Source organism: Mastigoproctus giganteus, chromosome 3 (assembly GCF_048544385.1).
Source record: "Mastigoproctus giganteus isolate SK-2022 chromosome 3, ASM4854438v1, whole genome shotgun sequence".
In the NCBI taxonomy this organism is placed as follows: domain Eukaryota; kingdom Metazoa; phylum Arthropoda; class Arachnida; order Uropygi; family Thelyphonidae; genus Mastigoproctus; species Mastigoproctus giganteus.
This window is the reverse complement of record NC_143577.1, coordinates 243,664,366-243,691,954: the sequence shown is the minus strand read 5'-3', so window position 1 is coordinate 243,691,954 and position 27,589 is coordinate 243,664,366. Positions and strand designations below refer to the sequence as shown.

The 27,589-nt window shown below is 38.4% G+C and overlaps 1 protein-coding gene across 1 annotated transcript in view; it reads left to right on the top strand.

Annotated features, from left to right (window-relative positions):
• The first annotated feature begins 14,858 nt into the window (after positions 1–14,858).
• Positions 14,859–27,589, top strand: part of LOC150088982 (coiled-coil-helix-coiled-coil-helix domain-containing protein 2-like) — a 31,176-nt gene continuing 18,445 nt past the window's right edge. The window contains exons 1-3 of the mRNA XM_090370982.1: positions 14,859–14,947; positions 15,057–15,135; positions 23,585–23,747. Coding sequence (XP_090227108.1) covers positions 15,107–15,135; positions 23,585–23,747 — 192 coding nt within the window. The 5' untranslated portion in view covers positions 14,859–14,947; positions 15,057–15,106. The remainder of the gene's footprint in view (positions 14,948–15,056; positions 15,136–23,584; positions 23,748–27,589) is intronic.

The following is a 27,589-nucleotide window of genomic DNA, read 5'->3' as shown; positions in this document are numbered from 1 at the left end:
AGATGTAACTACCATCAAGGCTAAAGGGGAGGGCTTTTGCTTTGGTAAAGGTGACTACAGGGATCTCAGACAGTTTTTAAATTCTGTGCAGTGGGATCAACTGGTGATGTTACAAACGTTGAATTCTAAATGGGAAGCCTTCAGGGACTTAATTTTGGAGACTATTAAACTTTTCATTCCAACTAAGAAATACTGTTCAAGAATTAGGCCTAAATGGATGTCAGATGAATTAATGAGGCTCATGGCAGAGAAGAAGAATGTATGGGATGCATTTCAAGTATCAGGTGACACAAAAGCCTATGGCAGGTATAAACTAGTCTGTAATCAAGTCACAAAGGAGGTTAGGCAAGCGAAGGCAGATTACGAGAAATCTTTGGCAAAGGATGCAAAGAAAAACAGCAAAGAGTTCTTTACTTATGTAAACTCTAGAAAGAAGGGAATGAATCGGATTGGACCACTTAACATAGATCAGTTGACTATTGATGATCATGCTTAGGTAGCTGATAAACTGAATAAGTATTTCGCATCTACATTCATACATGAGGAAGTATTCAATGAGGGGATTGCAAGACGTTTATCAAACTCTAACAGGGAACTAAGTGATTTTGTAACAACTGAGAGCAAAGTGGAGGAGAAATTGTTGAAGTTAAACATAAGGAAGGCACCTGGGGTGGACGGGATCCATCCAGTTATATTAAAGGAGGCAGCAAAGGAAGTAAGAAAATCCTTAGCTATAATTATGACAGCTTCCTTGGACTCATTTGAGGTCCCCATGGACTGGAAGTGCGCAAATGTATCACGAATTCACTAAGGGGGTTCAAAAAGGTGACACAAGTAACTATAGCCCTGTTAGTTTAACTTGTGTTCCGGGGAAAATAATGTACTCATTGGTTAAAGATGGTTAAAGAAGCATTGCTAGACAAGACTGCAGTAATAGTTAAGACACAGCATGGGTTTGTTAAAGGGAGGTCTTGTCTGACCAATTTGATTGGATACTATGAAGTGGTCACAAAGGAACTGAATGCCAAAAATAATTTTGATATCATATACTTGGATTTCAGGAAAGCTTTGAATACTTTTGCACATGGAGGACTGCTGTACAAATTGGAGAGGTATGGCATTAAGGGCAAGTTGCTACAATGGATAAAGGGATGGTTGAGTGGGAGACGACAGAGAGTGGTAATCAAGGGACACTGCTATTCGTGGACAAATGTTATTAGTGGAATTCCCCAGGGTTCGGTGTTGGGCCATTGTTGTTTTTTATATTTATCAATAATATTGACGAAGGTATATCAGGTTTAATGTCCAAGTATGCAGATGATACAAAGGTTGTGAGGGTTGTTAACGACAGTAAAGACAGTATGCTACTCCAACTGGATCTAGATAAGTTGGGCAAATGACTTGAGAAGTGGCAACTGAAGTTTAACATTGACAAATGCAAAGTACTGGACATGAGTAACAATAATCGAAGAGAAACGTACCAACTGTGTAGTACTACACTCGGGGAAGTGGAAAGTGAAAAAGACCTGGGGGTAATTGTGCAGTGAAATATGCAGTTCGCTGAGCGTTGCGGATGGGCTACCAAGGTAGGTCATGGAGTCTTGTCAATGATATATAGGAATTTTTCTGGCAACTGAAGGTAATTATCCCGTTAAACAAGGCAATAGTGAGGCCACACCTGCCGTACTGTGTACAGGTCTGTAGGCCTCATTTTAGGAAGATGTAGAGTTGCTAGAAAGAGTACAAAGAAGGGCAACAAGATTCGTGAGGGGAACAAAGGGGTGCTCTTACCAAGAGAGGCTTAAGTTCCGCAAAAATCAGTGCATGGATTGGCGAGAACTGCGAGCTGATCTGATTGAGGTGTATAAGGCCTTAGAATGGGTTGAGCAAGCTGAATGCTGATGGGATTCTTCCTCTTGCTCAGATTAAGAACCTGAGGGGGGGCACAGTTTCAAATTGATGAAAGACAATTGTAGAAGAGATGTGCCAAAATTTGCCTTTAGCCAGCGGGTAGTTGTTTGGTGGAACAGACTTCAATTTTTTGTTGTGGAACTTGATAGCCTAAATAAATTTAAGGCTGAGCTGGACAGGCATTTGGAACGAATGGGGGGGGGGGGTGAAATGGGAGAGTTTTTTGTGTGATGCTGCATAAGCTTACTTTCCCCCATCGTTTGCCTCTGCTATTGTACTAATTCTAATGCTAATGTTAATGCTAATTGTGCTGGAAACGCCGAAATATCAGTTTCTGTTTAAGGTGGTATGCTAATTTGAGTTTTTAAAACTTATCCTTCCTTATTAAGTTTTTAAAACTTATCCTTATTATTATCCTTCCTTTTCTCTCTTTTTACTTTCTTTCGATTCGATAATGGAGATTCTCAGAGAAATTGTCCAATTTACGGCAAAGTTATCTGGAACTTATTTCAGAGTAATTGTGCTGTAATTCAGAGCTAATAAATACCATGTAATATAAAGCAGGTGATGAACTACGTTGAGATGATGTACAATTTAGTGAGAAAATGGGATTTTCTTGAAATTGAACGTGACATTCGGCGCTACTATGAGTGTCTCTGAAATTGCAACCGTGATCTGCTTTCATGTACGACTTTGTCTCGGGTATATCGAGGTTGAAGAACAAAAAAAAAAAAAAAAATAAAATAAAATAAAATAAAATAAATAAAAAATAACATCTAGCAAACAGCAACCCTTTTGTTGGGAAACAGTTCGTTGATGATGGACGCTGACGGTGTGACATGACTGCTTTAGGGTGACAGAAATGCCGCAGTCTATCAGATAACAATCTACAGTAGAACATTGAAAAAGTAGCAAACTGAGACCAACTTTCCATACAAAAAAGCCTTTTTAATAGCCATGGTTTTTGTTATTGTTGTAGGATTTTAGGAGCATCAGCGGCTAAGGCCATATTGCCCCGTGTATATTGTTTGTAAATGTGTTTTGTGGTCGATTTTCACGAAAAACCCAAACCGAGTTTCTGGAAGAAAAACCATGCCAATCTCACCTGAGACCGACTAACGCAGCTACATTGTGAAAAATGCCCATAAAAATTCCACACGTCATCGACAATACTCGAACTCAGGTCTTTTCCACCCATTTCGGAACAAAGGAATTCATATCGAAAACAGCCACATAGACATCTTTAAGCATAGAGTCCTAACCCAAATTAAAAATAAATTTAAACTTCTTAACCACAATCAACCAACCCCTTCCCTGATTAAGGAGTGCATATGACCTGGATCAATCCCTGTCAATCACTTAGAAACAGAAGATCTTGACTGATATACTTTTCTGACAGTATAATTCAATTCATTTATTATATTTTAATTAAAAAAAATTTTATTCCACATATCCTTAAATGTGTATTAACCTCCCCATTATCCACTATGCCAATACTTACAGTAAAGTTATCCACAGGGCAAATAAACAAGGCTGTAAAGTAATCCTTAGACTCTTGCCCACCAAACCATCTGCCAATGAAATTAAATAAAGCACAGTGTATATATATATATTTCACCCATAAACAAATCAATAATTCTTATGTAACCTAGGTGATCCGTTGTGAGGGTGATATTGCAAAGACAGCTTGTTATTTACTTATATAAAATTAACCTTAAAACATCATTCTTTGAATTAGATCTGAATTTCGTTTATTAAAATTTAAAAAATTTAATTCTACTAAAATTTTTAAGAATTCCATAGTAATAATCCTTAGTTTCTCTTTGCAACCACTGAAGAAGGGGTGAGAAAATACCATTATGTACATATTTCCAATTCGGAATAAACATAATTAAACCAACGTACGTTCGGTGCTTTATTATCTTCAAATAGTACAACAACGGTAACCAAAAGAGGCATTTCAGAACGCACAAGTCATCGTACCTTGTCATTGGTGGGGGGTATCGCAGATAGAACCGAGTTCCGCTGTTGTTAGCAAAATACTTAAAGGTACAGTTACAATGAGTCCCAGAACACTATCAACAGACAGTGGAGGATTGGAATAACGTTGTCTGGTGTGACGAATCCTAGTTCCTGCTGTTTACGATGACGAATTTGGGAGTACTGTACCAGTATATGGTGAAAACAGTACGTATCATGGAGCCATCTTGCCATATAAGCAATGCATGCTGGCGGTGTAATGGCGTGAGTAGATCTGAGTAGAGATTTGCAACGACTGTGGGAAGCAATTGAGTCAACATAAATTTTCTGTTTATACTCCTGAAAGATCAAACGGTCAGAGGAGTTCACAAGATAGACATAATACAAGAAACAGCACCGTATTCAGCAGTCACGGGTTGAACCCCGGTCACTCAAGGACCGTGTATTTCCCGGTCACTCAAGATTTCCTGATGGAAATACCCTTTTGTCTCTTCGATTAATTTTGTTTCTCTTCTCTACACCCATTCCAACAGTTATACATTCTTAAAATGAGGTCTGGAGTTATTCAAACATACAGGTCTGGAAGTATTCAAAATGCCGCTTATATAATTGTTTTGTATAAAACAATTAACCATTGTTTTATACAAAAGGATAATAACTTCCTTATGCCTGCTGGGAAAATTTATAAATAATATCATTGATAGAACCCCAAGAACTTTCTTAGCAACCTGTCTACAGTACTCAGAGAACTCCACGTCGGACTGTACAATTACCTATCGTTCTCTTTCGTTCTCTCCCACCTTGAATTTGATACCACCCAATTAGTATGTTTTTATGGGGTTACTGTTACCCATATTTAATACTTTGCATTTATAATTGTTAAAACTCTAGTTGCCACTTCTCAGCCCATCTGCCTATTTCTTTAGGTGTTATTGCAGTAATATGCGTTGAATCCTGTCATTAATCAGAAAGGGCCCAGCGCTTACTGTTTTCAATCTTGAAAACAGTAAGCGCTGTTTTCAATAAATATTGAAACAAGGAACGCCTCTAACATTAGTCTTGAGATGAACTATGCTCATTAATCTGTATTTTTTTATATTAAAGCGACAGGTTTTTATAATGATTTTAATAATTTATATATTTTGAAATAAATTATAGAGCCAATTATTGTGTTTTTAACTAATCGGCGCCTGTTTGCCGAAGTCGTACTCTCCATATCCTATTTAAGCCTCTGAGTACTTCTACTACTACTACTACTACTAGTACTAGTACCTCCTCTGAACCCAAGGAACCTCTCGTAATCTTGATCAGAGGTTTGCTTACCTGTTTTGCTGTTTCTTTTAATATAATTGGATATTCTCATATTTCCTGGTGCCTTATTTATTTTTTGCTTCAACAATTTTTCTGAAAGACTGAAAAATATTTATTCAATTTTCTAGCAACCTGAACAGGATCACTATAATTATACCATTCATATCGTTTTTGTTCTCTGATTTTCATCCCAGAAAATTTGCTCACTTTATATTTTGTGTGGTGTTCTTATGCACAAATTAGGTTTGACTGAAATTTCTGACCGTAACAAATTTATAGCCACTGACTTCTATCCGAGGGAATCATTTAATTTATTCACAATCAGAAGGAGTTCTTATTCAGTGAAAGCGTGAGTTTCGCGAACTTTCCGTCATTTCCTTTTTTATCACATTCGTTTAATGCTATCCTGGTTGTTCTTACACGATGGGTTTATGTGGTTTGTTTACTTCAAACTTTAGTAAAAAAATAAATCATATGCAGTGGTGAAAATGCCCCAACTTTAAAAGTTTTCACTTTTAACTTTAAAAAATTTAAAGTTAAAGGTGAAAGCAAGCAAGATAAACAAAGAAAAGAGGAAAAGGTTTGTGAAAACATATGTGGACTATACTGCTGTATGGATGTGAAACATAAATAAATAAATAAATTCCGTTTATTAGCTCTCGGTCACGAGTTCCAACAATGCAGAGAGGCAACAGCTCCAGACAAGCCAGTGGTTGCAGGTTTGTCCAAGAAGCATTCTGGACAAAGTGCCGGACGAGCGTGGTCGTGTAGTGATGTACCATCTATACTGTACAGAAAACGTGCTGAGCTTGTCCCGGGTCATATAATGCAACAGCTAGAGGGGGTTACAGTAAATCATAAAGACTCATACGTTTAGAATAGAACAATTAATATGAAATACTTGGCCTTTCATATTAATTGAGGATGACCATGTCATATCATTAATATGAAAGACTTGGTCTTTCTTATTAATGATATGGCATGGTCAATAACATCAACAGAGGTCAATGTCTGGAGGAGAACTGAAGCATTTGAGATGTTTTGCTGGAGAACCTTGATGAAAATCAACTGGAGAGACAAAAAGACGAACTCAGAGCAGCTGAGGAACAAAGAACAATCAATAAAATCATAATAAAGAGGAAGATGCGGTTCCTAGGACATCGTTGGAAATGCAATGATTGGATTGTACACATACTAAGACAGCTTGAAAGGGAAAAGAAGCAGAGGATGACCAAGAATCACGCCACTTGATGACGTGCTCCTACTCTCAAGAATGAACTAATGTGGAACAAAATAAAAAGCCGAAATCCGAAATGAGTGGAGAAAAAGTATCTCTATGGCGACAAGGCTTGGCTCTTAGAATAATGATGATGATGAGAGGTGAAAGCTAAAAAAATGATTGAACTTGTGTAACGCCGGTCACGGCACCAGTGTAACGCCGCCTTTTCTCTCCGTTATAGCGCGGGCATGCTACTGTAGCTCTTCGTTCTTCTTGTTTTTGCACTGCGTCTTCCAGATGTTGGGACACAATCTCATAGGTTCTTCTAAGACGCGCACACAACCTTTCAGAATAATTTTCCAAGGATGCATAAGACTGTTTTTCTTTCGCATGCCATAAATCAGAAGGCAACAGTAAGTCTCTACCATAAATTAAGAAGTTAGGCGATTCCTGAGTAGCACTATGGGTCGCTGCATGGTACACAGCTATCGCCAATGGCGTCATTTCGTCCCAGTCTGATTGAGCCTCATTTGTGACATGCGATAAAATATTTGCTAAGGTGCGATTTAGACGTTCTACTTTGGCATTTGTTTGCGGATGATATCGAGACGTATGAATTTGATGAATATTCAACCTCTCATACACTTGTCGTACCAAAGAGGACATGAAATTTGTGCCTTGGTCTGTAAGAATGTACTTAGGAATTCCATGCCTAGCAATCACATTATTAATAAAAGCTGTTGCAACTTCATCCGCTTTTTGAGTCTGCAGTGGGACCACTTCGGCATAACGCGTAAAGTTGTCAACTGCCAACAGCAAATACTTGTTTCCTTTCAGTGTCATTGGGAGAGGTCCCAAAATATCTAAAGACACCCTCACCCAAGGGGCGTTTTCGACTGGGACTCTCATCAGAGCCGCTTTCGCTTTAGGGTTAAAACCTCTACGTTCCAAACAAGATGGGCATGATTCAATATAATTACGGATGTCTGCGTACATGCCTGTCCAGAAAAAGTGTCTTTTAACTTTTTCTAGTGTCTTCTGTAACCCAAAATGGCCTCCAGAAAGTAAATCGTCGTGGCATGATTTTAAGATTTCCCCCTTCAGACCTTCTGGAACAACTAATTGTTCATTTGGGTCTTCCCGGGTGTTTCCAGAGCCAGACAGAGTATAGTGGTATAATAATCCATCGTTACTCATATAAAAGGAATCTGGCACTCTTGTTGATGCTTGGGGTGTTCCTTCTAGCGCTTCAATTAGTTTCCGCAAAATCGGATCTTCTCTCTGTAGAGTTTTGATCAAAGTTCTGGTTTGATTTTGAGGAAAAATCACTGATTCCTGATTTGCCTCTGATGATAAAGGAGCGACTACCTTCGTATTTCTTGGTTTCCTATTCCTTTTTTGTGTCTCATCTTCCTCTAAAACCGGTCTAGAAAGAAAGTCTGCATTTGAATGCACTTTACCAGGACGGTAGATAATTTGAAAATCGTATTCTTGCAACATCATACTCCAGCGAGCTAAACGGGGCGATGGATTCTTTAGATTAAGCAAAAAGCTCAATGGTTGATGATCTGTTATTAACGTAAAATGATTTGACACCAAATAAGGCCTAAATTGCATGACTGCAAAGATTATAGCCAAGGCTTCTTTCTCTGTAGTACTATAGTTCAACTCTGACTTTTTTAACAATCTGGACGCATAAGCTACTGGCTGTCTAGAATTCTCATCTATCTGTACTTCTAAGCATGCCGCGACACAATATGAAGATGCATCAGCAGATAGGACGAAAGGTCGGGAAAAGTCAGGATAGACCAGCAAAGGTGGTGTAGTCAAAACAACCTTTAACTGATCGAAAGCCTGCTGCGTTGAGCTGTTCCAGACAAATGGTGTTCCTTTCTTTGTCAAATTTGTTAGAGGTCTCGCAATCTCCGAAAAATTAGGAATAAACTTCCTGTAAAACCCTGCCATTCCTAGAAAAGATCGCACTTGTTTTGCGTTCCGAGGAGGGCATGCATCTCGAACAGCAGCCACCTGGTCTGCATCAGGACGAATACCTTCAGAATTGATTAGATGCCCAAGGTATTTTAAATGTTCTTTTAGGAACTCGCATTTCTTGGGTTTTAGCTTAAGGTCGTATTCTCTCAGACGCTGGAAAACCTTTCGCAACCTCAAGAGATGTGAATCAAGGTTGGGTGAAGCAATAATTATATGTTCAAGGTAAGCGAAAACCGATTCTTCTCTGAGTCCATGAAGCACTAATGATAAGGCTTTCAAAAGCGACGTAAAACCATTCTTTAATCCATGCGGCATTCGAGAAAATTCATATAAGGATTCACCAGTAGTGAAGGCGGTTTTGTGACGATCCGCTGGGTGTACTTCAATTTGGTGGAATCCACTTCGTAAATCGAGAGAAGTAAAATAACGCGCTTGCTTGAGATGTTGGAGTACCTCACTAACATTAGGCAGAGAATAATTATCAGAAAGAATTTTCGAATTTAACTTTCGAAAGTCAACACACATCTTATAAGTCGAATCAGGCTTTTTGACTAGAACTATAGGCGCTGCGTATGGGGAATGGCTTGGTTGTATGATGTTGGACTCCAATAGTTCATTTACCTGCCTTTGAACTTCATTTTTTAGCAAATATGGTACTCTATAGGCTGTCTGTTTCACCGCTGTATTATCAGACAATCTAATCCTATGTTTTAGCACCTTCGAATTTCCTAGCTGAGCTGGGGACTTGGCGAAGATATCTCTATATTCGTATAACAAATCAGACAGTTTATGCCTTTGATCATCTGTCAAGTGATCGAGGTCAAAGTCTTGCAAAGTCACGGGAGATGTAGCTTTCTCATTAGCTTTCTCACCTGTAAAAACAACTGTATTATCCCTAACACCCTCAAGACTAGCAATATTCATTCCTTTGGGAAGGTGGAGCGGCTCGTCTGTCAGATTGGCAACAAGAACTGACACTCTGCCATCTGGACCTAATCTGTCTATTGAGCATTTAACTGCCAGGTCGTCGCGACCTAAGTTAGAGTTAGGTTCTGTCAAAACCAACTGTTCGGCAAAAGCAGCAAGTTGGTTACAAACAGCCGTTACTACTTTTTCTGATGAGGCGGGGATCAAATGTTTACCCGTTAATTTAGCTACCGACGGTTTTAAATTCAAATACTGGTCTCTTACGCCTTTCTCCTCGCTACCCTCTTCCCTTAAGCAAATGTTCAATGGGGCAGAGTGTATAATTCCGTTACCTAGATCTATGGTAAATGAAAAACGTCTTAAGACATTTAGTCCTAATATTAAATCATAACGACCCTTAAAATCCCCTGAAGCTACTAAAACACTTTCTTGGAAAGTAGCATCACCTAACTTAAAATTCGCTGTAACCTCAGTATGAATTGGAACAATATAGCCAGAAACTCCGGTTATAGTTAGGTCTGGTGTTCTCGAATTTAATGACTTATCATGCTTAATTTTATTATATAAATTTGTATTCATAAGCGTTATGCTAGCTCCTGTGTCCACTAGAAATTTAGCCGGAACACCTTGAATAAACCCACTAATCAATGGCAATTTGGAATCATCATCTAATATATATACCCCTTGTTGTACGTTTTTACTACGGGCATACGATTTAGCGACTCCGTTTACATTTTGTTGCAATGAGGTAGTTCTATAACATGAAAAACTCTTTCTGTTTGGTGCAGGAACTGATCTTTGTCACATATATCTCTCCCTATCTGTTTTGTAATTATCTTGATTTATTTGCCTTCCCAAAACAGCTTTAGGTTGAGTTTGTTCAAAAATATGCCCACTTTTATTTATTTCCCTTCTTTCCCTATTATATGAGTTCATATTACCCTTATTTTGATTACTATAATACGTTCTATTTGCTATTTTGTCTCTATTCCTGTTAAAATTGTAACCCTGACTGTTAGCATGGGGTGTCCCATTTTTTGGTAAGGTAGTGTACTCGCGCGCGGTATACCTCGCGCACCGAGGAGGAGAACAATCTGGCGTCGGGTAATAGTTGCCCCGACAGCCGCATCGATCAGAACAACGGCCCCTGCCTTCTGTAGTCTTAGCTTGGTTACGGTATGCTTGCTTCCCAGCATAACTCGGCTCTCCGTAGCGCCTGTGATAACGAGTATCGCTAGCGTCTCTTGGCAACGCCCTGTTCGACTGTAAGTGCCTTACAGGGAACGCTTCGCGGACGCATGCAGGGGAAGATGCATAAGCTCCAGTGCTCCATTTTTGATATGAATTATTTCCATTGTTTGTAGTGCCTTGCGTTTCTAATTTATTTTGCATAACATTATTTACCGATAGAGTATATAACGACTGTTGTAGGTCTCGTATCTGTTCTTGTAACGGCTTTAAAAATTCTTTAAAATAGCTTACTTGTTGAATGAGCATTTCTCCATCACTATTAGTTTGTCCACAAAGAGTGTTAACGGATCTATGTTTTGAATCCGATATGAGGTCATTTGTTTCCTCACGCTTCGCTATGTTTATCGCTTGTGAGAAAGTTAACGGATTTTGGGAGAGCACCATCCTTCTAATTTTATTTGATACCCCCCTGAGAAATTGAGCCAACATTGCCTGGTCTAAAATTGATAATGCCTCAGGCGACTCACTCTGGGTTTTAAACGCTAGTCGTCCCAAATTTCTGACGCGGGCGCTAAAGTTCGCCACATTTTCGGTGGGCCCCTGAACAGCATTTGAGAATTGACTCAAGCATGTAACTATTGGTTCCGTTTTTTCGAACTGGGCTAAGAAAGCATTCTTGAACACGGTATAGTCTTTTTCTCTACGTAATTCTAACGACTGTGCTAAGAATTCTGCTGCAAGAGAGCGAAACTTAGCTTTACAGACTGCCAGAAGTTCAGAATTCCCCCAAAGAGCTAATTCTCCTACACTTTCGAGCATTTCGAAAAAATATCGAACAGATGGACCTTCATCAGGGCTGCCTGAAAAAACTGGAACAAGACCCAAGTAACCTGCAATATTAGCCAACTGTGGTCTTGCTGCATCGGGAGGAGACTGAGTCTGTTCTGTTACGAATAATGGAGCTGAAGGATCTATTCCGACCTGTGTGGTTTGTGGGCTCTGTCCCTCCATTTTAAACTTATTCCTGTGTAAGTGAAATTAGATGACCCTATTAATTTTCAGATAAAATGTTGGGGTAAGCCTATCTATGTACTGTGGGATCCCGTTTTCCAAAATAGTGTGACCTACCTTTACGTTGCTGAAAACAGAATTATATAACGTTAGTAATCAATAATCCTAAACAAAAGTGTTACAACATATAGCAACTATTTATTTTATTGGTTTTCCCTTCTCGCTTAGATGTAAAAATAGTACTAGTTACTAGTTGCTAACTGTTGTTCAATGTGGGTGTTCCTGAAGACGACCGTGTTACTTGTGCTGATGTGCTGAAAAACAAACTGCCTCTACCATTCTCTGCAAACACATCCACGGTACAAGTGTCTTCCCTTCTACAGTAGTAATTTTCTTCTATTTCTTCTTTTCTATTTTCGTTGGTTCTACTGCAGTTTCACTCTTCAGTCTACAGCAATCCTAGTTACCAATAAGTACTCATAAAACAGTTTTTCATCCCGAAATAACACATCCAATCCTGGTCGCGATTAGCGCCAGTGTAAATCCTGGTCACGGCACCAGTGTAACGCCGCCTTTTCTCTCCGTTATAGCGCGGGCATGCTACTGTAACTTTCACCAATATCCATACAACCTTCAAGCATGCTCAACACTAAAATGAACGTCCAGAGAGTCGGGTTTTCATGTGCTCGTCTACCAGTTTGTATTAGGACATAAACCTCACGTGTTCTTCAATCTTATTCGTGGAATAAAATTGGCAACATCGGAGGGCGCTGTGTTCTCCACCCCGATTCTCTATTGACTTAATAGAGCCTCGAGAGTGGCCGCAAATAAAGGTTCTTTCTTAATTCGGATTCCGTGGTCCGTGTGTAACCAGAGAATGTCATGAGGCAAAGTTAGCAAACAAACATGGTTTATTAAACAACAACATTACATAACAACATTACATATAAACATACAATAAACTCAATATAACTGTATCTAGTATCCAGATAATTGTTAAGTTAGTTTAAGGGATATTTGGTTGGTACATTAAATCTGTGTATCTTCATGTAGTTAGGCAAACAACGATTCCTTTCCTTTAGATGATGACATAGATATTCTCCTATCTTAGTGTTAAATGAGTAGCAAAGGTAATTGCTGGGTAAATAATAGAACACAATATGGTATCATTGGATAATATTACTTTACTGTTACAATCACATCAAACACATCTTGAAGCTTACTTCAATGAGAAGAAAGGTGGGTATAATATGACATACTATCATATACAATTCTATTGATTAAAATGGGGTGAACTTACCGCAAAGTTCCGAGCCACGTCGGAGCGAGGACTTCACTACCTCCGGCATCATCTTATCTCGCTTCTACTCGGGAAGAACACTTCTAATACCGCTCTCTGCCTCTTTTCTCCTTACTGCTCTCGAATCAACTCGACTGCGACCACTGGACCACGGCAACTGGACAACTTTCTGATCAACGAACTGGACCACTCCCTCGACGACGACTCAACAACCTCTCCTTTGTTCTCAATCTCTATATATAAGTTTGTCCCCTTTCTGCCTTTCCCTCTGAGATGCAGGTGTTCATCTGGACGGTCAGGCAAAAAGGGTTTTTGCTTGACACTTTTAGGACCTGCCTCACCCAGGGACGATATTTATTAAGGGGCTTGCATATTCGTGCAGGGCTGCTTTGGAGAAGTTTATGTGACATTCACCTCTCCCCTTTTTAGTCTCCCCACTACCAAACATTCCGCTGATACGTGATTCAGTCGGCATCAGTAGTATGACTCTCACAGGGGCGACTTTTCTCAGAGTGTCACATCTCACATTCTCTCTTTTGAAAACATGCGTCAGCCCACTGCCTGGGGGAAAGATGACCACTCTCCACTAGCTGGCAGCACATGACGGGGGCGATACTGTTTCACTCGCGCGGCGTCATCTGCACACCACAGGGGGCAGCGACGCAGCCTTCTCCGTTGGGGAGGGAGGAAGCTTTACTTATACAGGCCGTGGAAAAGTATTCGCGTTTCCAAGATTACTTATTCAGATAAGTCCAAGAGGTAAAATAAAGCTATTTTACACTTGTAAAAGCTACCAACGTCCCATATTAGTAGCTTTTACAGATTTCATGGTGTTATAGCGCAATTATATAATATCAAACGAAATGTCTTATGGGGATTTTACTCCTTTTAACCCCTGGCACCACCATGCCGTGACGGGACTAATTGTATGTCTATCATTGCTGCAATTAAAGATTCTATTCTATTCTATTTAGCTGCCCAACTCCGTCGGTGCATCTGTGTGCTTATGTCGATCACTATGGAGTGGGGTTTCCAAAGAATCAAGGAGGACCCGACGGTTGAGTATGGTCTAACTGTTGAAGAGGAGGATGAAGCAGGTCTGTTGGAAAATCACGCGGTAGGAAACTCGAATTTGCAGTTACGCTTCACATCTTGCTCTTGCCCTCGTGAATAGCATAGTTGACAGGAGCGCTGTCCTCGCCACACCGAAACACCTGAGTTACGGGGGGGAATTTTTATGAAACGTGGTGGAGTCAGTCGACTGAGGCGAGGGTAGCATGGTTTTTTAACCTGGAAACTTCGGTTTTTCATCCAGCAAAACAGAAAATCGACCTCAGAACACATGCAATTCCCAGACAATATACACGGAGCAATATGGTCTTAGTCGCTGATACCCCTAAAACCCTATTACAGCAACAAACAAACTTCAGATCTTCCTTCATTTCCTTCTGGTCTGTTTTTTTTTTTTTTGTTTTTATGAAAATCCCAAACACGAAGGTATCAAAACCTATAGTACTTAGTACCGTGCATGGGTTGAAGGAGAAGTATGGGGGGAGGGGGATGCCGGAAACTTTGCTCTAGAGACTAAACATGGGTTTCACCACTTCAAGCCTCCAATAAGCAAAGTGGTGGCATTTCACCGGTTGATGAAAGTCATCTACCACCTGAATGTATTGTTATATTAACATGAAAATTGGTTGAAAGTTATTAAATTTGAAATAGATAATAAATTCCTTATTTCCTCCTTTCTCCTATCATCATTAAAAATATAAAATCGTAGATTCTCATATTTCTTGTTAGGAAAATAATTTTATCTCTTGCAGTTTGCCGCATTAAAAAAAAAAATATGGGTATTTTGAGCCTGAAAAAATTGGGTAATAAATAATTTAGCATGCCTGAAACGTCCTATTCTATACTTCAAAAATATTTTGCAGGAGTTTATCATATACACTGCAGTATAGTGTATATATTTTTTCGTTTACAACTTTTATTTTTCCGTCAAAATATTTGTATCACGTTTTGCATTCATCCTTCAATTCTAATCTTACGACATTGTTCTAGGAATTTCTCAGTTTTTGCGTATTCGTTGCCTGTAACAGCGTCAGGTTAGTTCGTTAGATTATTTGATCTTTATCTTTTTTTAAAGAAATAATGGTTTTAGGATATTTTTAGTGCGGTAATGTACATTTATATATATATCTTTTTTCTATTTAGGCGTTGAGAAGAACAATTTTTGAGTACTGGGAATAACATCATAAATTACCATGCCCCGAAGATCTGGACCTAGCCGCAGGTAAAGTTTAGGTTCTTTTTACTTGCGCAATTTCTTCAGTAAACTAACAATTATGTAAGCTAAATGGCATGAATTTCTCACACATGCGATGGTAGCTTTAAAAACCGTTATCAATTTGAATTATGGACGGTTAGAAAATCTTTGAATTATGAAATTATCATATACACGAGTTACTATCGTGAGTGGTAGGTGAATAGTTTTTGTTCTCCGTGCGGAACGGGCCCTGAGTAGATTCACATCTCTGAGAAAATACTAAGAGGTGCTTTTTTATTTATTTATTTTTTTTAACCCACACTTTGGTCGGTTGTGCAATGACCTTAAAATGCAGGGTTTTTTGGGAAGGAAAAAATTATTAGAAGAAATTATTCTATCTTAAAGGAAGATTCTTTTTGTGTATTCCTTCTGATAAAAGAAATACATTTTTAAGCCCGTTATTTTTCACGTGGACTGATTAGAAATTTCAGGTGTTTGCAGTGTGGTCTTAAAATATTATTTTATCGCAACCTTTGTCTATACAGTATGTATGAATTTATTGATTCATATTATGTAATCAAAAGCTGTTTAGATGGTAATTTGGCTTTTTCATGGGATTTTTCCCACAGCAGACCAATATGAAAAAAACGTGCAATTTACTCAAGATGCACAATACCGATTCCTTTTGGAATATTTGCCTAGTCAAAAATAGTAGTAGTAGTAGTGGCATGTGATGCAAGAAAGCAAGCGTGTGAGCTTATGCAGCATCAGCCAAAAAAAAAAAATTTTACAAAACAATCCCCTCTAAATATTTGTCCGGTTCCTCCTTAAATTTATTTAACCTATCAACTTTCACAACGACAGATGGAAGTTTGTTCCAGCAATTAACCACCCTCTGGCTAAAGGCAAATTTCTGCACATCTATTCTACATCTGTCCTTCCTCAATTTCAATTTATGCCCCCTTAGGTTCGTAATCTGAACAAGTGGAAGAATCCCATCAGAATTCAGCGTGCTCAACCCATTCAAGGCTTTATACACCTCACAGGTGCCTAGTCTCCAGCTGCTGCAATTTGCAGAACTTAAGCCTCTCTTCATAAGAGGATCCCTTCATTCCCCTCACCAGTCTTGTTGCCCTTCTCTGTACACGCTCAAGCAAATTGTAGCAGCAGCAATGATAGACATACAATTAGTCCCGTCACGGCATGGTGGTGCCAGGGGTCCACCCTAAAATGAGGCCTTCAGACCTGCACGCAGTACTCAAGGCGTGACCTGACCTTATACAGAGGGACAATCACCTTTTCCCTGCTAACAAAATTCCTGTATATCTTTGACAACACCCCATGACCTGCCCTGGCAGCCTGTCTGCATTGCTCAGAAAACTTCATATCTGACTGCACAATTACTCCCAGGTCTTTTTCATTTTCTACCTCCTTAAGTGTAGTACCACACAGTTGGTACGTTTCTCTGGAGTTACTTCTACCCACATGCAGTACTTTGCATTTGTCAATGTTAAATTTCAGTTGCTACTTCTCAACCCATCTGCCCAAATTTTCTAGATCCTGTTGCAGTAACACACTGCCATTACTGTCATTAACAACCCTGCCAACCTTTGTATCATCTGCAAACTTCAATACTAAGACTGATATACCTTCATCAATATCATTGTTAATATACAAAACAACAGTGGACACAACACTGAACCCTGTAGAACTCCGCTAATAACATTAGTCCATGAAGAGCAGCACCCATTGATTACCACCCTCTGTCTTCTCCCACTCAACTATCCTTTTATCCATTGTAGCAACTTACCCTTAATACCATATTGCTCCAATTTGTACAGTAGTCTTCCATGTGCAACAGTGTCAAAAGTTTTCCTGAAATCCAAGTATATGATATCAAAATTATTTTTTGCATCCGGTTCCTTTGTAACCAAATCATAACCAATCAAATTTGTCAGACAAGACATTCCCTTAACAAACCCATGCTGTGTCTGAATTATTGCTGCAGTCTTGTCTAGATGATCCTGCAATGCATCTTTAACCAGTGATTCCATTATTTCACCCGGAACAGAAGTTAAACTAACTGGTCTGTGTAATTACTCGTATCACCCTTCGATCCCCCTTTGTGAATTCGGGACACATTTGCACATCTTCAGTCCATGGGGACCTCCCCTGAGTCCAAGAATGCTCTCATTATGGCTAAGGGTTTGCTTATTCCTTTACTGCCTCCTTTAATATAACTGGATAGATCCCATCCACCCCAGGTGCCTTTCTTATGTTTAACTTCAACAATTTCTCCTCCACTTTGTTCTCAGTTATTATAAAATAATTAAGCACCCTGTTACAATTTGATAACTTTGCAGCATTTTCAAACCTTAATAACTCGTCATGTGTGAATGTAGATGCAAAATACTCATTGTTTCTTTGCTATCTGAGCAGGATCATCAACAGTCGAACCATCTATATCAAGTGGACCAATGAGATTCATCCCCTTCCTTTTAGAGTTTATATAAGTAAAGAAATCCTTGCTGTTTTTCTTACCATCCTTTGCCAAAGATTTTTCATAATCTGCCTTCGCCTGCCTAACCTTCTTTGTGACTTGATTACAGACTAGCTTATATCTTAGGCTTCTGTGTAGCCTTATAATTTATATGCATCCCATGCATTTTTCTTCTCTACCTAGAGTCTCAATAGTTCATTTGACAACCATTTATGTCTAAACCTTGAACAGTATTTCTTAATAGGTGTGAAACGTTTAGTAGCTTCCACTATTAATTCCTTGAATTTGCTGTTGGTAACATCATCAGTTGGTCCCACTGTACAGAATTGAAAACTGTCTGAGACCACTATAGTCACTTTTACAGAAGCAAAAACCCCTTCCATTACCCCTGATGGTAATTATATCTTTAAGTAAATCCCACAGCATTAGTAGAGGCATATGATGCAAGAAAGCACGCTTATGCAGCATCAGCCAAAAAAAAAAAAAAAAACCTTCACCCCTCCGTTCTTTCGAAATACCTGTCCAGCTGAGCCTTAAATTTATTTAGACTATCAACTTCCACAACAAGGGATGGAAGTCTGTTCCACCAACCAACTACCCACTGGCTAAAGGCAAATTTCCGCACATCTATCCTAGATCTGTCTTTCCTCAATCTGAATTTATGCCCTCTCAGGTGATTATTCTGAGCAAGAGGAAGAATCCCATCGGCATAGAACGTGCTCAAACCATTCAAGACTTTATACACCTCTATCGGATCACCTCACTGGTGCATAGTCTCCAGACACTGTAATTTGCAAAACTTAAGCCTTTCTTCGTAAGAGCAACCCTTTGTTCCATTCACTAATTTTGTTGCCCTTCTCTGTACTTGTTCCAGCAGCTCTACATCCTTCTTGAAATGAGGCCTCCAGACCTGTATACAGTATTCAAGGTGTGGCCTGACCATTGCCTTATACAAGGGAATAATCACCTCCTTATCCCTGCTAGAAAAATTCCTGTATATCATTGACAAGACACCATGAGTTACTCTTGCAGCCTGTTTGCACTGCTCAGAGAACTTCATATCTGCCTGCACAATTACTCACAGGTCCTTTTCATTATCTACCACTGTCAGTGTAGTACCACAGAGTTGATACGTTGCTCTGGGATTGCTGTTTCCCATGTGTAGTACTTTACATTTGTCAATGTTAAACTTCATTTGCCACCTCTCAGCCCATCTGCTCAACCTTTCCAGATCCTGTTGCAGCAGCATAGTGTCACTAGTGTCCTTCACAACCCTGCCAACCTTTGTATCGTCTGCAAACTTGGACATTAAGTTTGATATACCATCATCAGTATCATTTATAAATACAGAAAACAATAATGGATCCAACACTGAACCATGAGGGACTCCACTAATAACATTAGTTCACGATGAGCAGTGTTCATTGATTACCACTCTCTGCCTTCTCCCCCTCACCATCCCTTTATCCATAGCAGCAATTTGCCTCCAATGCCACACTGCTCCAGTTTGTGCAGCAGTCTTCCATGTGCAACAGTATCAAAAGCCTTTCTAAGATCCAAATATATAATATCAAAGTTATTCCCTGCATCCAGTTCTTTTGTGACTGCATCATAGTATCCAATCAAATTGGTTAGGCAAGACCTTCCCTTAACAAAACCATGCTGTGTCCGATCTATAACTGAAGTCTTGTCTAGATGATCCTGCAGTGCTTTTAACCAGTGCCTCCATTAATTTTCCTGGAACAGAAGTTAAGCTCACAGGTCTATAATTACTTGTGTCAGCCTTTGATCCTCCTTTGTGAATTGTGGTCACATTTGCACATCTCCAGTCTATGGGTACCTCCCCTGAATCCAAGGAAGCTCTCATAATTATGGCTAAGGATTTTCCTTACTTCCTTTGCTGCCTCCTTTAATATAACTGGATAGATTCCATCCACCCCAGGTGCCTTTCTTGTGTTTATCTTCAACAATTTCTCCTCCACTTTACTCTCAGTTATTACAAGATTATCTAGCTTACTGCCAGAGTTGAATACACCTCTGGCATTCCCCTCGCTGAATAACTCCTCATGTGTGAATGTCAATGCAAAATATTCATTTAGTTTGTTAGCTACCTGAGCAGGATCATCAACAGTTGAACCATCGATATCAAGTGGACCAATCTGATTAATCCTCTTCCTTCTAGAGTTTATATAAGTAAAGAACTCTTTTCTGTTTTTCTTTGCATCCTTTGCCAAGGATTTCTCATAATCTGCCTTTACCTGCCTAATCTCCTTTGTGACTTGGTTACAGACCAGCTTATATCTATCATAGGCTTCCATGTCACCCATTAATTTATATGTATCCCATGCATTTTTCTTCTCTGCCATTAGTTCATCTGACATCCATTTAGGCCTAAACCTTGAACAATATTTCTTAGTTGGTATGTAAAGCTTAGTAGCTTCCAAGATAAGTTCTTTGAATGCTTCCCATTTTGAATTTGCTGTTGGTAACATCATCATTTGGTTCCACTGTATAGAATTTAAATACTGTCTCAGACCATCGTAGTCACCTTTACAAAAGCAAAAACCCTTCCCTTTACCCCTGATGGTAGTTACCTCTTTGAGTAAATCCCACTTCAGCACACTGTGATCACTGCCACCTAGTGGTTTCTTTATCTGCAGATTCTTAATGCATGAAGAATCACTACTGATAATCAGATCAAGAGTATTACTCCCTCTAGTTGCCTCTCGAACATGCTGATATAGAAAACAATCATCCAATAAATCCACAAAAGCCTTGCTAGTGTGTGAGTGACCAGCCCACAAATTCCAGTCAATATCTGGGAAATTAAAATCCCCCATTATAAGACTCTCTGATTTACTGGCCCACTCTATTTCCCTGTGCAGTTTCTTATTGTACTCATCAGAGTCATTAGGCCTATAGCATACTCCTACTCTCAATTTTGATCTCCCAATGCTTATGTGACACCAAACTGACTCGACACTGCACTGTCCAGCGATGTCGACTGTCTTCACTTCCTTGGATTTTATGTATTTCTTAACTAATAGCATAACCCCTCCTCCCTTCCTATCCTGTTTATCCTTTCTGTAGAAAGCGTACTCCCCAAATTGCAGTTCTGCATCCCTTATATCTGTGTGACACCACGTCTCTGATATCCCAACAATATCCACCTTTACGTTTTGAGCAATACCTCAAATTCATCAAATTTATTTACCAAACTCCTAGCATTGGTGTACACGCAAGTATACATGCACATCAGTACACTGATCACTGCCCCCTAATGGTTCCTTTATCTGCAAATTCTTAATACAAAATGCCAAACAACTCAACACCAAAAGCATCATGTCAGGTTTTGAAGATATTCAGAGGCTCTACAGTTATTTCTAAGTGAAGAAAACCTGGTTTAATTATATTGTGGATTTAAACTTTTTTATTTAATGCTAATGTGGACCTTAGGAAAAGGAACCAGCTTCAGTGGGTGACAGCACATATATTGTTTTGAATTATTTACAATATCTTTTTTGATATACACTTTTTCTCACATTTCAGCCAAAAGTACACTGCCCAGTACAAATGTTTTGACCACCATTGTGTGTTAGCATTTGGCTGTTTTGTTCACCTGGTTTTACAGTGAGAACTGGTAAATGTGAAACTGCAAGCTTGTGGCATGCAGTCTGTACAAAGTACTTGACAACACAAGGGACATGATCTGATGGACTTCAAAAAAGGAATGGGGTACTGGTAGAAAGGTGGCAGCATTATGGGTGCATTCTTGTACCATCAGTTATTACTTTGGCTTTAGCTGAGTAAAGAAATCACAATAAGGAGCACCCACTGTATATGAAAATTATTCTTTGGATCCAGTTCCTTTGTGATGACATCATAATAGTTAATCAGATTGGTCAGGCATGCACCACCTTTAAACAAATCCAAGTTGTGATTGTCTTGTGCTTTTCTCCTATCAAGATGATGTTGCATTACTTCTCTAACTATCGATTTCATTATTTTCTCTGGCATTTAACCCCAGGGGCTCACACCTGGTGAGTATGGGCTTGGCACACCCAGGGTCCTGAGCTGGAGATCATCATTCTTCTTTCTTGGTGATTCCCTTCTCGCTCTCTCTCGCTCTCTCTCGCTCTCTCTCGCTCTCTCTCTCTCTCTCTCTCTCTCTCTCTCTCTCTCTCTCTCGCTCTCTCTCTCTCTCTCTCTCTGTAACTTGGGAATTTTTTTTTTTTTTTGGCTGGTGCAGTATAAGCCTCAGGCTTCCTTGCACCATATAGCTAATAATAGAAGCCAGAGATCAAAAGTAAAAATAGAACGAACGGGAAATAGCAACTACCTTCTTCACTACCTTGAGTGTGGTACCACACAATTGGTTTTATTATGGTATCGCTGCTAATCAAGTACAGTACTGTACCTTTAATTTATCAATGTTGAACTTGAAGAAGCATCCATGTGATTGCCACTCCATCACTACAAGCAGTTGTAGAGATGGAGAGGCAATCACATGGATCCATTGGGCTTGTTGTATTTGCCAGTGTGCCTTTCTGTTTTTATTCCACTGGACAGAAATGGTAAAAACTAAACCAGCACTATGTAAACTTGTGGATATATAGTACAGTCAGTCCTCGTATAACACGTGTTTACACTACACGAATTCGATCATACACGATTTATAAATAGGGGAACGATATCTTATATAACACAAACCAGATTTGCTTATGCATGATTCACCTTTGTGTTTACCAGAAATGGCAGTCGGACGCAGAATCACCCCAACCGAATGCAACACGATAGGAATGAAGAGAAGATTCTGAAAATGTATTTGTTTTTTATATCAGTGAAGGGGAAACACATTTCACCATAATAACGTAAAAATCAACACAATTCCAACTATTGGTATAATCGCAAATGCAATTAGATCGAGTTTACTACCGGTTTATAACAGATTCCACTAGCAGAAACGCAACTGGAAATTGTTTTTATTGTTTTATGGTAGTAATCCCTAGAAATGTGCTTTAGTAAAATGTGAGGTGTTAATCGTGTATCTCTGCCTTTACGGTGTTGTTTATTCAGTTGCTACAGCTTTGTTTATGTGTATCAAGCGTGCCTCCTCGTTTTGTAATTGTACTTTATTCCCTAAATGAGTAAAATACTTAAAAGGTGTGAAAAGGAAGCGTCCTGGTGAAGACACTGCAGATTCAGAGAGAAAAAGAAAAGAAATTGATAAACAGAGGCGGACTGGGTCAAAAATTCTTACCCGGGAAAATTTGTAGTGGCCTCATACTACCGTTTATGGCCAAAATCACACCGACCTCGGGCCCACCGGGGTTTTTCCGGTAGGGCTTATGGCCAGTCCACCTCTGTCGAAAGAGAAAACATATGAAATTGTGAAACGCTTTGAGCGAAATGAAAGACCATGTGATATTGCACATGATACAGACCTAAATGAGGCAACGCCGAGAATTACAAAGATTACAAAGAATTCGGAGAAAATAAAAACAACTTTCATAGCAGGAACAACTCAAAGTGTAATTAAAATCCATTAGATTAAGACACAAGAATTGGAAGAGATGGAACGGCTGTTATCTGTTTGGATAGAAAATCAAACAAAAAACAAATTTGCTTACGATAGAAGCAAAAGCATTAGCAATATTTTATTACGTAATAGTCGTAATAAAATACGCAAGTATTTTATTACGATTAATTATTGTGTTTGGTAATGTTTGGTTACAAATGTGTGTTCAATCTTGGGTGGTCGGCACCTAACCCTATTTTTCCCATAGGGCCTGTTGTTTATATTGCACGATTTTGCATTGCACTAAGGGTTTCTAGGAACACAACTATCGTGCTATACGAGGACTGACTGTATTTCACAGGATGCACATTCTGTTTATGTTTAGTATGTAGATTGGTAAACAATTTAATGGTCATATATTTTTAATAAGTTTTTAAAATCTTGATTTTGTGTTTCAGTGCTCCTCTCAGGCGCTCTTCTGTGCCAGCAAGAGCCCCTCAGCATAATCAGCCTGCACCAGTACCCCAACAGCCTACACAAGTTATGGCTCAACCCCAACAGCCTGGATTATTTGCACACATGGCGTCTACAGCAGCAGGTGTTGCAGTAGGATCTGCTGTCGTAAGTAAATAAATAAAATAAATAATCCTTATTGTGTAGTAGACTATACAATAGGGTGCAACAATTTGTCCTTTGTGGCAATAAAATTTCAGTGGTTTAACATAGATTGTAAGATTTTTTAAAAAGTAACAGTACAAGAAATAAGTATAATAGAACAAGACTTGGTAATATTAGAGTTTCAAACTTTAGTTGTAAGTCTACTTAACACTCATTAATTTGCCGCACAGTGTGTTCTATCTGTTAAACATGTTAGTACATGGAGAGTATGTCAGATGATATTAATTTTTCTTTCAGGAGTCATTACTATGGGTATTATTTGTAAATTACTTACGAGTACGTCTGCAGGAGGTCACTGATGATGCTTGACACTAAGCATCACAGTGGCCAGAATATGGGGAACTGGTCTCTTTACTTGACTGTTTTATTTGAGTTGGAGAATGGAGGAAGATTTAATTGTTTGAAGTGGCATTTATAGCATATATTGCAGAAATTGGGAGCATTTATCAAATCACACATTTTGGAAGTGGTCATGGTATGGCCTGAGGTTTTATTATCTGTGGTAGCTCTGAGGTTCTAAGTTGATTGGTCCTCCTTGTGGTTCTCTGTTTTGTTGGGAGAAATTGTGTTTATGGTAGGCTTAGGTGAGTAGCAGATAAAGCAAGAGAGAAATGGTGGAATGGGTTTTATAGGGAATTAAAAGTATTAGAAAAGTTAGGGAAATATGGTTTAATCTATGAAGAGAGTAAGGAATGATAGCATGGAGAAAAAAGAAATCAGTCATGGTGTATGGAAAAGTACTAAGAAAACCAGATGAGTTACTCTGGTTTTCTTAGTACTTTCCACCTTTTATATATTCCACCTATCCAGGGCAGATAGGTGGAATATATAAAGGAGTTATATGGATCAACAGGTGGTAGAAAGAAGATGATTTTGATGATGTAGAAATAATAGATCAAAACAGCTTCGGTACAGTCACAAATGAGAAAGAGGTAATTTTAACATTATAGGAAATGAAAGAAAATAAAGCAGTAGGTATTGATGAAATTACAGTGGAGCTTGAGGTTACTTAGGGGAAGTGGACTTAAGGGAATTAACAGTATTATGTAGTTTAATACAGTTGACCCCCACTTTACGATCAGTTCACTGTATGATGAAATCATTTTACGATGGACTCTCCATAAAAAAATACTGTTCACTGTACGATGTGTAGTAAGGGCTGGTCATTGTGATCACGTTTGTGAATCGAATTTTAATTCTATTAAATTGCAATTCTAATAAGCAAAACTAGGAGGAATATTATCCACAAGCTATAAAAGTAAAGATATAATCACAAATCTTCTTCCATTTCCACTTTATTACCTTACCAATTAACAAAATTAAATGATACGTGAAAATCGGAAAAATATTTTTTCCAGAGGTCAGCAAAATTAAAATAAATTTGCACTTGCATACATAGCTTAATTAATACATACTGTAATATGTACATACTAACTAATTGATATTTCTGTTCACTGACCTTTTTTTGTTGTAAAATTTTAAAATAGTAAAAAAGATGAGTAATCAATAACAAAGAACACATCCTGCACAAATTGCAGCTAGCATGATACGTGCAAGTGAGATACAAAGTAACAAGTTTACGAAGCTTTAAAAATAGGAATGAAGAGAAGATTTTATGAAAAGGGGAACACATTTCACCATAGTAACTTAAAAATTCGCAGAATTCCAGCTATTGGTATTATCGCAAATGCAATAAGATCGCGCCTACTACCCATTTATATATTACATGTACTAACAGAAAAGCCCAATAAACCAGAAACTTCAAATTGTTTTATGGTAGCAAACTCCAGAAATGTGCTTTAAAAAAATATCACAAAAGTGTTCAGAATTGATTCTTATAACTGAATATATGATAATGACGAAAGTGTAGTGCATTTTAATGATTTAAATTGGTTTTTTGAAATTTGATTCCATAAAGTGGCTGATTCTACTAACCAGTGATCATGTTAACTGGTGTCTACTAATTTCATTTTATGATGGGCTTAAGATTGTCTCTGACCGGACCGTGTAGTCCTTCCTCTCAACCAATAGCAGTGTTTGTAAACATGTTGTTGCATGTTTTGTTTTTGTATCCCTGACCATCCCTGAAGTCTATCTAGATCACTCTGAAGAAGATATTGACAACACAAAAAATCAATATATTGATAATATATTGATTTTTTTTTGTGTTGTGCTTTAATCAATATATTAGTTTTAATCAATTTTCTAATTAATATATACTATTTCCATTATAAAAATTGCCTTTTAGAGAGATAAATAGCTTAGTTAAAGCAAAAATTTAAACTTCCGAGGTCTTGGAACAAATTAACAAAAATAACAATGTGTTTGATATTGGGTTTACATTACGATATTTTTGCAATATTATGGTGTCTCTGGAATGGATTAATATAGTAAAGTGGGGGGGTCCACTGTATATGAGCAAGTGAGTAAGATTCCAGTAATGAAACCAATAGAAAAGAAAGGCCATTCAGTAAAATTTAAATATTTTAGAACTGTGAGCTTGGCATTCAGCAGAGATAATGATAAGAAAATTACATAGGATAGAGAAAAATGCGGGAGTAGGACAGCTTGGTTTTCGGGGTTTGGAACAAAGGATGCAAAAGGCATGATGAGAATGCTGACTGAATATGGAAGTGAAAAAAAAAAAATGGCGACACTGAAAGTGTAGAGATAGGAAGAGGTGTGAGACGGGTGATGTTTTCTGTTCCTGACTTTATTTACAGAAATGGTTAAAGAGGCATTTAATAGAGGAAATATGATTGAGGAAGAATTGTATGGGATGAAGGTGGGGGAAGGTTATTGAGAGTGTTGAATTTGTTAATGATATGGCAGATTTTGAGGAAGGATTTCAGAAATTGGTTAATGGGCTAAATTTTGAAATAGGAGAGGAAAGAATAGAACAGGTGAGTGTGTATAAGTACTTAGGAAGCCTAGTAATAGAAGAAAAGAACAGTAGAGAAATAGGAATAGCAATGGATAAAAAAGCTTTTGATAAACAAAGGAGAATATGTGGGAGATTGGGAATTAGTTTGAGGATTAGGATTGGTATGATGTTTGGTATGGAGTGTGGTATTTAACGGGGCAGAGACATAGACATTGAGAATGGAAGATATTATAAGAGTAGAAATTTTTAAAATGTGGGTATAAAGGTGGATTTAAAAGCTAAGATGCGCTGATAAAGTGAGAAATTATGAGGTTTTGAGATGGGTGATTAGATGATGTTTCTAATAATAGTTGAGAGGCAGTGGCCCAGAGGGAGATTGAGGAAAGCAATGATAGATGAATTGAGAGGGGATAATACATATGGGAGGTGAAGAGGAAGGCTGAGGATAAGAAGATATGGCAAAGTAGTTAAGTGTATACATGTACCTGCTCTTGGAAAAACACACAATGATAATGATAATAACTGTGTAGCTATTTAAAATCACTTACTTTATTCTCAAATTTTTGTATTTTACAACACTGGTCATTGTTCAGTTTCACTAAAACTTTCCAGTTCGAAATGTTGCAGGGAGTTTATGCATCACAATTCACACAAAGATAATTCGCTACTGAATGTGAAAAAATGTTGACTGTGTGTTTAGGTGCAAACACATCAGTGGTGTGTGTGTGTGTGTGTGTGTGTAGGCAGAATATGACAGGTTCTGCCATCACGTGAACAGCATTCATTTTATCATATATACTCCACCTGCATATGATAAAATGAATGCTGTTCACTGCTGTGTTTTTAATGCTAGTTTAGTGTACCACATATAATATACATTGCTTACACCTCTACATTGTAT